Here is an 11,335-nt window from a genome sequence, read left to right on the forward strand (position 1 = left end):
CGCACATACTTGCGGGGGACTGAAGAGGGATCATAAGATGATTGGAATGCAGCGAATGAAAGCAGTGAATAGAATTGTGCAAATACAACATATTGTGTACAATATTATTGTTCAAATAGGAAACAGTACAATACCTACATCGGGCACCTACCTCAGTACCCTCAGTCTTCAGACCTTCTCACATGATCCAAAAGTTCTGCCATATTTATATGGCGCTAAACCTAATATGATTGCTTTCCTCAAGAGACTGAGTCAAGGCGGTGGATGGTCAACTGCACCGCCTTTTGCAGGACAAGCGGCGGGTTTATGCCCATCGGGATATTGCCGCGCCCCGGAGCTCACATTAATTGCTCGGTCTTTTTGGTCTCAATTAGCCATCAACTTCCCTCTAACTGTGAACGCTGTTCCTACATCTTGCTGTCTCTAGCTACTCGATAATTCAGTCGCTACGGGAATGCTGCCCATCCATCCTCTCCAGGCCTTCTAGTCATCACATACCTAGCATCGCTTCGGCGTTCACTGCTTGCGCAGCATCGCAATCCACTCTCTTCCACAACTGAACTCAACCTCCAGTTCAGACAAGAATATGGCCTCTCCAACTCAGGCGCAGGCCACAGTGCCTACAGCTCAACCCCTCACACCTCCCGCCGAAGCTACCGCTACGACAAATGGTGTCTCCGCGCCCGCCGCAGCAACCTCCCAGACCCAACCTCACACCCCAGCCACAGGGCCTACAACAGCGTCACAGCCCCCTCCAGTCCCCGGAATGTCCACCCAAGACAGCGGCAAATCTCGCCGGCCACGGGACGTGCGACTGGTCCACATGCTCCTCGCCTCGCTCGGCGTAACCTCATACCAAGACCGGGTCCCATTGCAGCTGCTCGACTTCGCCTACCGATACACGGCCAATGTTCTACAGGACGCCGTGCACCTTGCCACAGAAGGTTATGCTGCAGCGACAGACGGCACCGCCGGCGCAAAGGGTTCCGCCGAAGTGGGCAGTGTCTCTCTACCGGCGTTACGTCTCAGCATTGCTTCGCGCTTGCATTTCCAGTTTCAGGCCGGCCTGCCCAAGGAGTTCCTCATGGATGTTGCGTCGGAGCGCAATCGTATTGCGTTGCCTGGTGTGTCGCGTGGCTTTGATCCGGCTGCCGGCGCGGCGAATGGCGCTGCTGGCGCTGCGAATCAGAGTGTCATGATGGGTGGTATGCGCTTGCCGCCCGAGAGGTTCTGTCTCACTGGAAAGGCGTGGGATATGAAGGATGAGTGGGATAGTGAGGGTGAGGGAGAGGAAATGCCTGATGTGTCGCAGCAGCCTGGGGCTGGTAGGGGCGTCAGTGGTGATGCCGCTGAAGATAATGAGGGAGGAGATGAAGACGAGAATGATGGCAAGATGGAAGATATTTTCGGTGAAGATACCACGATGGGCGAGGCTGGTGATGGAGATGAGGACCGGAAAATGACTGATGTTTGAGTGCATGCCTTTTCACGTTCGCGGTGTTCTCTGCCTTTTGGCCTTGGGCTAGTGGTGTTTCTGGCGCTCGGCGTTATCATGGTCCTTTTTCCTACATGTACTTTTTCTACTCATTCTACTATGGAACGGAACCCTGGATTTCACGATCACGGAGGCTGTTGTTTCCGTCTTTCCACAAAACGGGTGGAGGTTCCTATGTCTTACCACAGAAGAGAAGATGCTAATAATCAAGAAGAAATCCTTCTGGTCAATTGAGCCAAGATATGCAATCGTCTGTGTGTATGTTGTACATAATTCAATCCATCCCCCGGGGCCATCGCTCCGCATTCGGGATGTTCATGCAATGTAATCGAGATGCCCAGCAAAAACGCCTGCTTTGTTTGCCCCTGTGCGCCATGAGGAGAGAGAAAGAAGACACGAACTCCATCTGGGGCATGACGGCCTGGGTCGGCCGGTCCGGACCGGTTTAGTCTAATACGTGTCCGTCAAAGCGCGAGCATTAAAAGTCCATAGACTGGTAGGTAGGACCAGGCGTATTAAGACCAAGCCAATCGGGTGCTCAGACGAGGTATTGTCCAACAGCGAGAGCGGTCTTCCTCTTGCCCATGCGTTCAGCCCAAGGACAAAGGTCGGTCGCCCTTTGACCTCGGACAAACGCAAGAAGCAGAATACCCAAGACGCCAACCCATATAGACAAGTAACACTCACCCAAGGAATGAAGAGCGTGAAAAGAGAAATACAGAGAGTAACGGGTAGATATCAATCATTTGCCCTCCGCTCGCCTCCGCGCTTCGTCCTCGCGCATCATGCGAATAACCTCCACACGCCGCTTCTCGACACGCGCAAGCTCTTCCTCGCGCGCGCGCCGCCGTTCCTCATACGAGGCGAACCACTCTTCGCGTGCACGGTCTTCTTCTTCTGGCTTTGCGTGCGCGAGCATGCACGAATTCATTGCGAGACGCTGCTGGCGACAGACCCACGTAGCAGTGACTGTGCGGTTAACGGCACACTCGGCGAATGCTATATCATGAGTAGATTAGCTATTTGTTTCAATTATGCTAAGCATGGACTGGGGTCACGAAGGCGGAAAGTGCTCGTCCGCATGAGGGTCGCGGCAATCTTTCGACAACTTCGATGTCATGTGCCAATTGGGAGAGTGTGGGGTGAACATGTGGAATCAAAACTGGTTACGTACCCTTGATCTCGGGTGCGCAATAGGACCGTACTCGCTTATAAAACAGCTGCTTCACTTCTTGTTCTTGGGGGGCGGAGAGCGGAAGAGGATTGCGGAGGTTATATTTTTTTGGTGCACTTGTTGAGGGCGTCTCGGGGGATGTGGAAGGCGTAGCCATTGAGATTGTAGATCGATCTTAAAGATCGATATCAATCAGTTGAGTGTATAGGATGGTCGATCGGGAGGTTGCTTCGGAGATGGGTTTTGTCGCGGGGTTTGAGGACGGACTTCGAGTTGGAAAGCTGCTCCACAGGTCGAGAAGGCGAATTGATTGATGTAGAACTAGATTCAAAGAGGGTTCATCACACGGCTTTGCAGACAAGGTTGAGGTCAAGTGGGAGTGTTGATTGCGAGTGAGCCGAGCTCGGGCGGAGAGAGCGGTAGTTAGGGCAGAATCAGAAAAAAAAAGTTCTCCGACTTTGCCCAACCTCAACTTGGACTGGACTTTTCTGCTAGAGGCCTTTGCATCTTTTACTTTTTTTTTCTCTGGGCTCCCTCTTTTTGCATCTGGTAGTATCCCAATCTTTGTGCCGAAATTCACCAACACCAAAGCCAGCATGTCGTCCATGCGTAACGCCGTTCAACGGCGGAACCACAAAGAGCGTGGCCAGGTCTCCGGCCGCGAGAAATGGGGTCTCCTCGAGAAGCACAAGGTATGTTTCTGCGCAAGAGCTTTGGGGTTCACGGATCCTATAAACTTTCTTTCAGCTTCTTTCAAAATACAAGCATCATACTAACTTCACCAGGACTACTCGCTCCGTGCGAAAGATTACAATGCCAAGAAGGCTAAGCTGAAGCGCCTCGAAGAGAAGGCGCGGGATCGCAATCCCGATGAGTTCGCCTTCGGTATGATGAATGAAAAGAACAAAATCCAAGGCCGACATGGACGTGGAAAGGGCACAGCGCGAGACTCTGCTGCAGCACAGGGATTGAGCCACGATGCAATCAAGCTGCTGAAGACGCAAGACAAAGGATATCTCCGGACGGTTGGAGAGCGTGTGCGCCGTGAGATTGAGCGCCTAGAGCGCGAGGTGGAGTTGCAAAAAGGCATGGACAAAGTCCTAGGCAGGGACGGGAAAGCAGGCAAGGATAGCGACGAGGACGACGAGTTCGACGATGATTCCGACGACTTCGACTTCGGTGCTCCGCCGAAGATGAAACCCAGCAAGACGGTATTTGCTGAGGATCGACGGGACCAATTGGCAATGAAAAGGCAGCGGATTCAAAAGGAGGAATCTGCTTTGGATGCAGAGGAAGAAGTTCAGTCGTCAAGCAAGACCGGCAAAACCAAAACACCTAAACAGCTCCAGGCTGAGCGGCAAGCACTTGTGGATGCCAGGCGAGCTCGTAAACTCCGCAAACGAGCTGTCGAGGCCCGTCACAACAAGTTAACTGCGCTGCACAAGCAATTCGCCGAGATCCGGACTGCAGAGCAAGAGCTTGATTGGCAGCGGGCGAAGATGGAAAATTCCGTCGGAGGCACCAACAAGGACGGTATCAAATGGAAGATCCGTGAGCGCAAGCGCTGATGGTTTGTTGTTTTTCGGAGTTTATGAGTGATGACTCGCTATCATCTTTTTTGTACATATTGATACCAATTACCATAGAGGCAGTACGGCGTATACATTGAAGGAACTCACTCAAGTCCTGGCCACACTGCCCTTATCAGCCCTTCTATCGTGAATATCGGGAGGACGTGTGACAAAACCGTGCCCTATTCCATACTGCCAAAGCAGCGAAGTTCTCTCGAGGGTAACCTTGGATGTTATTTATGCCTTTCAGCTTAGCCGCTCCTACCTCCCAACTGGGCTTACTGTGTATACTCTGCACGTATATTCTGGCTGGTCACCTATCAATGGCCAGATTCTTAATAGCTAAATCCAAGCTTAGTCATAGTTAAACAGTTGCGTGGTCTAATGGTTATGACGTCTGATTCACATCTGCTGAATCGTTTCCTCAGAAGGTTCCCGGTTCGATCCCGGGCGCGACTATTTTTGCTTCTTAACTTGTCGCCTGCCGTATGTCTTCATAGATATCAAATTGCAATCCTTTCCTATCGCTAAGTTGCGTGGTCTAATGGTTATGACGTCTGATTCACATGATGGATCGCATCCTCAGAAGGTTCCCGGTTCGATCCCGGGCGCGACTATTTTTTGTTTCTATTTATGTCTTTGGTGATAGTATGGGATATTGGACTCCTTTTTGGTTTGAGCATTAGTTAAAACAGTTCCAAGGTTGTGGATTACAGCATTTTGGTTGGGTACCTCTATAATCTGCTCGGAAGAGGTAGAAACAATATCTATATTGTGAGTGAAGCAAGAACAGGCACTGCCGCACTGTTGTGTGTTTGGGAGAGCGAACACTCAAAATACGTGATAGCGTCTTCGGCACCGACGGCGTTATTCTGAATGCCTAGGGTAAGGCGGTCTTCAGGGCACCTGTCAACAGTCCAGTCCTAACAGGAGCATCTACATAGACCTCAATCAAACTGCAAACACGTGGCTAGTCCCACCTGATCAGTCCAGCGCTGACTCTACCCGTTGATCTAAGCTCGTCCTGATATCTAGTTACCCTGGCAGCCGAGTCTAGGCCACGGTGCCCCTGTCCAAGTGATGACAGGTCGACAGCTCCATAGAAAACATAGGGTCTAAGAACGGCACAGGAGTATCTATTTTTACCCACGTCCCAAACACCCAGTGATACTGTACACAACATATGACCGTAAGTAGGATGATGTACATGCATCCATCCGCAGGCAGTTAGGTACAGATTAGTAAGGCTTGAACCTATCCTTCTTCTTGTCCTTTGATCGAGGCTTGGACGATCCGGACTGGATAGGTGCATCACTTTGCTCAGCAGGCTTCCATGCTCGCACGAATCCATCTTCGCCACAGGTGAAGACAGATTGACTCTAATTGGCAGACAATAGTGTCAGCGAAGGTCGAAACCAGGAGAGCCAGAAATGGCGAAAGAAATAACACCATAGGACAAAAAAACATGTCTCGACAACGTACCCGTTCATCCAAATACACCGAGCGCACAACCTCCTCGCAATGAGCACGAGTCAATCGCCACAAATTATCCCGGTCCAGCGTCCACGATGGACTGGAAGCGAGTGGGACAAGATCGAGACGGTTGTCACTGTGAGACATCAGTCAGTAAGGGTTGCCCAGAAACCGACGAAGGAGACGAAGGAACACAGATACGACCGCATGTGTGTTGTGACACCTCTCTTCCTCGAAAATGCAAGACAATACAAAATACCCCACTTGAAGGCAAATATACATACATCTTGTTTCCAGCCGCGATGTACTGCCCCTGCGCTCCAACGCAGAGTTGCGCAACATACTCGCAGCCCAGCGGGTCGCGCACGTCACCGAAATGCACGGGCTCGGGTTCTTGGGCGGTGTCGTCCGGGTCTGTTGCTGGGTACACGGAGAAGTGCTCGTCGTGACTGAGAGCAAAGATTGTGCGATCCGACAGGAACCCAGCATGATGTACGGAACCGTGATTGATCACTTGCACCAGGGCTTCGTCTTCGTCCGTTACTGTCGTATCGTAGATGTTCACGAGTCCATCCGTGCTGCCGGAGAGTAAAATGTTGCTGCGCGTCGGGTGATATTGGAGCTGTGTACAACAGGTAACCGGCAAGGTGCCGATACAATGGTTAGTCTGACTGATAGTGCATGTGAATTGACGTGGTGGTTAGGGGATGAATGTTGGGAATCGGGAGATTGATTATATACCTCGGTGATATCATCGTTGTGGCTTTCCACATATTGTAAACGGAATTCCTTGGGCGTTCTGATATCCCTGTCTGTGGGTTAGTGGACTGGGAAATGATACTCGAGTATGGCTTTTCTGGTCTTAGGACTGAACGTGGTCCCGACACATCGTGGAATAATGATGCAGGGTACAGCATCCAGATAAAACCCGAAGTATAAGCTGAAACTTACCAGAATGCAACAACAGCCTGTGAGGAAACAAGCTCAGTCCCCGCTACCACGGTGTTTGTCTCCGGGTTGCAAGCCACAGACAGAACAGGCGAGCTTTTCGCTATACGCAAACAAGAAAGTATCAGTAAAGACGCATTGATAAAGAGCAACAGAAACTCAATCTCGAAACGGGAAGCATCCTTGCACCCAAGTCCCAATAAATTCCCCGAAAACCAATAGCAGCAGCCCGGAAATGCAGCAACAAAACGCAAAACGCACTGGTCGATTATCACGCAGGTTCCCGAAGACAAGCCCCAAACAGGCAATTGATGCATAAACCCACCTCCTCCACAAAAGCAAAAATAAAAATAAAATAAAATAAAAGCTTAACCGAAACAAACTCACCTGTCTCCATCTCCACAACCGGACTCCCGTTCCCGGAGCGAGCATCCCAAATCTTCACCTTCCCATCACGACCACCTGTAGCGAGGAGATGGGCCTCGCCCATAGTGAAGCTCTGCAGCGAGGTAATACCGCCATCGTGCGCAGTGCGCGAGACCACAGATCCACGGTCGAGATCAGAGGCGTCAAACACGCGCAGCGAATCATCGGATGAGATCGCGGCAAAGGTCCCCGGTGCCGATGCGACGATTGAGTAGATGTAATTATCCGCCGGTAGGGACAGAGTCGATGAGGCTACTGCCTTGAGGGTGTGCATTTTGGATTTTCGGACGCTAACCTCTGTCCCGCAGTGTGGCTGTTGGGTCCTTGATTTTGAAATTTGATAGAGATTATTTGATCTCCAGGTTGATGATCTCCCTCTGGCTGATGCGGGGCGCAGTGGGCAGGATATGTGGGATTGACTTGGTGTGTAGTAGCTGTAATGCTTTTTGACGGATTTTGTTTATTTTTTTCTTGTTCACTTTGTGCCGCAGTTATTCCATTGGCTTTGGTTGACTGGCGAGGTTTCTGGTCGGAGGTTGGCCAAGGAATTTTTCGGGACGTGGGGCCGATGTTGCTGCCAGTGTACCTACTACTTCGTACCTACAAATATCACCCACCTACTTAGTACTCCGTACAAGGTTGACTACCTACATGTATAGGTACCTAAGTAAATTGGCTCAGGGAGGTGACAAAAATACGTTATTTCTGGTTTCTCATTGGAAGCATACACATGGGCAATGACTTGAAAAGGCAAAGAGGCAAAGGAGCCAAGGGGCGAGAGAGAAGCGCGTTAGTAGTTAGCCTATCCTGAATCATGGGCTGCGAATAGTTAGCCTGTTCTGAATCATGCGCTAAGAACTGAGCCCGATCGCATGATCTGCCAGTGCCAGTTTCAGGCATAAGACGATCGATACCGGCGATTTCATGCTCAAGATCAGCACCGTAAGCGCCCCAAGAGTCTGGAATATCTACTTTAGTGCCCAGGATGTATCATGCAAGGAGTGGCGGAGTTCGGATTTGACGGAGCTCGGACTTTTACCCACACCAGGTAAATCCTGTGAGATTATATCCGGTGAACATAAGATAGGAGCCGATCTTGCTGGGTGAGAGATTTTAAATACCTAAGTATCATGAACCAGTGTCCTGGGAGTGAGTGGGAGGCCAATGATATGCCAACTGCCAAATAAAGAATGGCCCCCGATCCTTGGAATCGTTGTTGGGCTGGACTGGGGGAATGTTGACAGGTTCAGCTTGCATATACCCTGGTCATCGATGGACATGTTACTACCTGTCAGTCGCCTGGAGAGGAGATCCGAGATGAACATGTGTCAACATGGATGCCGTAGTTAGCTTTGACCGTTCCGAGTCATTTAATTTAGGATCCAGCGGAGTGGTCATTCTTACACTACATATCACAAACGAGAATCAACCAGGATCGGAGTGACCAGGGGCCCGGTTGCGCCATATTTGATTCGTTCCAGCGTCACATCCACGGACCCGGGGCTTTGGGTTGCGGTGAGGGGGGCAATTGTGAGAAGCTGCAGACTTGGGAGATTTATAATAAGTTCTTATTCGTACGCAGTAAAATCTCCACAATCTCATGGGAATACTCAGAACATACCTCCATACGAGTGTACTGTGTACTGAGAAAGACCAGTGAGACGCATTAGACTCGTTTACCACTCCGCTGGGCTCCCTCGTTAGTTTCGTCCCAACTCAATCCCTGGAAATGACAGGCCCAGACGGTCCGCGTCCCGCCCGCTCTAAATAAGCGTGGGTCATCTTGCGTCCATGTCGATCTGGCTAAAGGCTAAGTCTCGGTAACTAAGAAAATGATTTGGAAGGATTTAAAGCGAGGCAGAAAAACAGGCAAAGAAAGAGGCAAATGAAAGAATGGAAGAAAGGAAAATAGAAAATGAAAATACGCGAAAAAAAGAAGGTTTCTGCTGGAAAGTTACCAGGGTCAAGGGAAAGCCCTAAGTAGTTTAGCTCTTCCCATTCATCTGGCCCGATGGTCTGGGAAGTCTGTGCAGGTGTGCAGGTTAGTGGACAAGTTTAGTATCTGGTTATTTACTGGTACAACATACGATACAGTTATAAGATGGCACTTCGAAGTGGAAAGAACTATATTCTATATTACATCGATATATACTACTCTTAGCACCTGAACAACAAGCGAAACAACATCCTTCTAGTTATAACGCTCAGCAATAAACACCAACAATCGAAGCCAAGTAGTGACCCCAACCTTGGGAAACGCCCCTCTAGTACCACCTACGCAGTTAGCGCATACGCCGGGTACTCATACTTTCCCACTGTACTTCGTACATCGTACTTCTGCACTTCTGCACACCCCTACAACTTCTTCTATCCCAGATTTCCCCCTTCTCTTATCCTTGTTCTCTCTCTCCCTCCTCTCTCTGTTTTCTACCCACCTCCCCCCCACTACCCGTGCGCCCCCAACGCGAATCCGCGGTTTCTTATCCTTAAGGAACTTTAATACTCGCTCTTGACCCCTCCTCAGCTCCGTGGGCATTTGACTTACCCTGTGCCAACGTGAGCTGATGCTGGAGCTGGCCCTAGAATCTGCGCATTTGGGGATATTTGCAATTCTCCAGCTTTTGTACTTTTGAACTTCTGCGGTGTGGAAATCACGACTCCCTGAGCTTCGCCCGACCGTGTGACTCGACCTATGATCGCGGAACCGGTCCCATTCGACTCACACCCATCACACTCGCTCGTGTGCTTTTGTTCCAGCGTTTTAGCGATTCGCAGCTGCTCTGAACTTCTGCTCATTCAATTTTCGTGACTGGCATGCTCGATCGATTGGCAAATACCCTGGACACCTTGCGCGATCATTGATTGATTGCCGACATCAACCGCAGTGATGTCTTACAGAGAAAGCCCAGGATCGTTCCCGGCTCCCGGACGTACATCATTGCCAAAAATGTTCACGAACGGGGATGCCAGGTTGCGACACCTGCCTCCGATATCTTCTCCCCCGCCGCCCAAACGATACAAGTCCGAGTCGACTACAGCGAGCGATGCCGGCCATAATCGATTCTACTCGCACTCTGTCGCGCTGAGCGATCGACCCCGGTCGCGACAACCGTCTTCGGCAATGGACTTATACACGCTCATCGACAGAGATCCGGCCGATAAAGATCCCCGCAGGAATGCTCGGTTTACCAGCAATGGGTCGGTAGCCACACAAGCATCCCAGGTGTCGAACACCTCTCAAGTGTCGCGATCGTCCCCGATCATAATTTCCAATCGCAAGTATGTCAATCCCCGAGCCAATTACGTGTCCTGATGACTGACCCTAGTTCTCGTTCTCATAGGATTCCCGAGAAATACCCATTCCACAAAGAGAACGGCCGGTTGTACCATGGCTATCGAAAAGGAATATATCCGCTCCCGTGCGACGAGGAAGAGCAGGATCGTCTTGACATCTTCCACAAACTGTTTACGGTTGCACGGGCCGAGGGTGGCTTGATTTATGCACCACACCCTCCAAACTCCAAGATCCTCGACCTGGGCTGTGGAACAGGCATTTGGAGCATCGAAGTTGCGAACAAATACCCAAATTCCTGGGTGGTTGGTGTTGACCTTGCACCCATACAACCTACCAATTTCCCGAAGAATTGTGATTTCTATGCCCCGTTCGATTTCGAAGCTCCCTGGGCCATGGGAGAGGATTCATGGGACATCATCCACATGCAGATGGGGTGTGGTAGTGTCGCGAGTTGGCCAAGCCTCTACCGCCGAGTCTTCCAGCACCTCCGTCCCGGTGCGTGGTTCGAACAAGTCGAAATCGACTTCCGGCCACGTGTGGAGGACGAAAATGGGGAACCCGGACGCGCTATGTCTAGCTGGTACTCGACACTGAAGCATGCCACCGAAGCTACAATGCGGCCTCTCGCTCATAGCTCGACCGAAACAATCCGAAATTTGCAAGAAGCAGGCTTCACCGAGATTGATCATCAAATCGTGGGGTTGCCCATGAATCAATGGCATCCTGATCCCCACGAGAAGACGGTTGCACGGTGGTACAATCTGGCTATCTCGGAGAGCGTACAGCCTCTTTGTCTGGCTCCCTTCACCCGGGTCCTGTCTTGGTCGAAGGAGCAGATTGATCGCATTGCATTTGACGTCAAGCAGGAGGCCTTCGACAAGAATATCAAGAGTTACAACCTCCTGCACATTTATCAAGCGCGAAAACCTGTCGAACAGGAATAGGCGAATGGA

The 11,335-nt window shown here is 50.7% G+C and overlaps 5 protein-coding genes across 5 annotated transcripts; 3 read left to right on the forward strand and 2 right to left on the reverse strand.

Annotated features, from left to right (window-relative positions):
* Nucleotides 1-586: 586 nt before the first annotated feature.
* N7515_007292 (putative transcription initiation factor TFIID, 31kD subunit) lies at nt 587-1,474 on the forward strand (the record flags this gene model as incomplete). Its single annotated transcript, XM_056668036.1, has 1 exon — nt 587-1,474. One exon carries the CDS (start codon nt 587-589, stop codon nt 1,472-1,474), a length of 888 nt encoding a protein of 295 aa, XP_056521632.1.
* Nucleotides 1,475-2,237: 763 nt separating this feature from the next.
* Nucleotides 2,238-2,826, reverse strand: N7515_007293 (uncharacterized protein; the record flags this gene model as incomplete). The annotated part of the gene is made up of 2 exons (XM_056668037.1): nt 2,238-2,494; nt 2,670-2,826. 2 exons carry the CDS (start codon nt 2,824-2,826, stop codon nt 2,238-2,240), a joined length of 414 nt encoding a protein of 137 aa, XP_056521633.1.
* A 439-nt stretch (nt 2,827-3,265) lies between these two features.
* Nucleotides 3,266-4,237, forward strand: N7515_007294 (rRNA-processing protein UTP11; the record flags this gene model as incomplete). Its single annotated transcript, XM_056668038.1, has 2 exons — nt 3,266-3,361; nt 3,455-4,237. The coding sequence occupies 2 exons, from the start codon at nt 3,266-3,268 to the stop codon at nt 4,235-4,237; spliced, it is 879 nt and encodes a 292-aa protein (XP_056521634.1).
* Nucleotides 4,238-5,478: 1,241 nt separating this feature from the next.
* On the reverse strand, nt 5,479-7,361 carry N7515_007295 (WD40 repeat domain-containing protein; the record flags this gene model as incomplete). Its single annotated transcript, XM_056668039.1, has 6 exons — nt 5,479-5,619; nt 5,723-5,849; nt 5,998-6,335; nt 6,455-6,521; nt 6,665-6,764; nt 7,049-7,361. 6 exons carry the CDS (start codon nt 7,359-7,361, stop codon nt 5,479-5,481), a joined length of 1,086 nt encoding a protein of 361 aa, XP_056521635.1.
* A 2,673-nt stretch (nt 7,362-10,034) lies between these two features.
* On the forward strand, nt 10,035-11,326 carry N7515_007296 (class I SAM-dependent methyltransferase; the record flags this gene model as incomplete). Its single annotated transcript, XM_056668040.1, has 2 exons — nt 10,035-10,366; nt 10,429-11,326. The coding sequence occupies 2 exons, from the start codon at nt 10,035-10,037 to the stop codon at nt 11,324-11,326; spliced, it is 1,230 nt and encodes a 409-aa protein (XP_056521636.1).
* Nucleotides 11,327-11,335: the final 9 nt, after the last annotated feature.

The sequence above is a fragment of the Penicillium bovifimosum genome (assembly GCF_028826915.1).
Source record: "Penicillium bovifimosum strain IBT 22155 chromosome Unknown utg000005l_segment0_segment0, whole genome shotgun sequence".
In the NCBI taxonomy this organism is placed as follows: Eukaryota; Fungi; Ascomycota; class Eurotiomycetes; order Eurotiales; family Aspergillaceae; genus Penicillium; species Penicillium bovifimosum.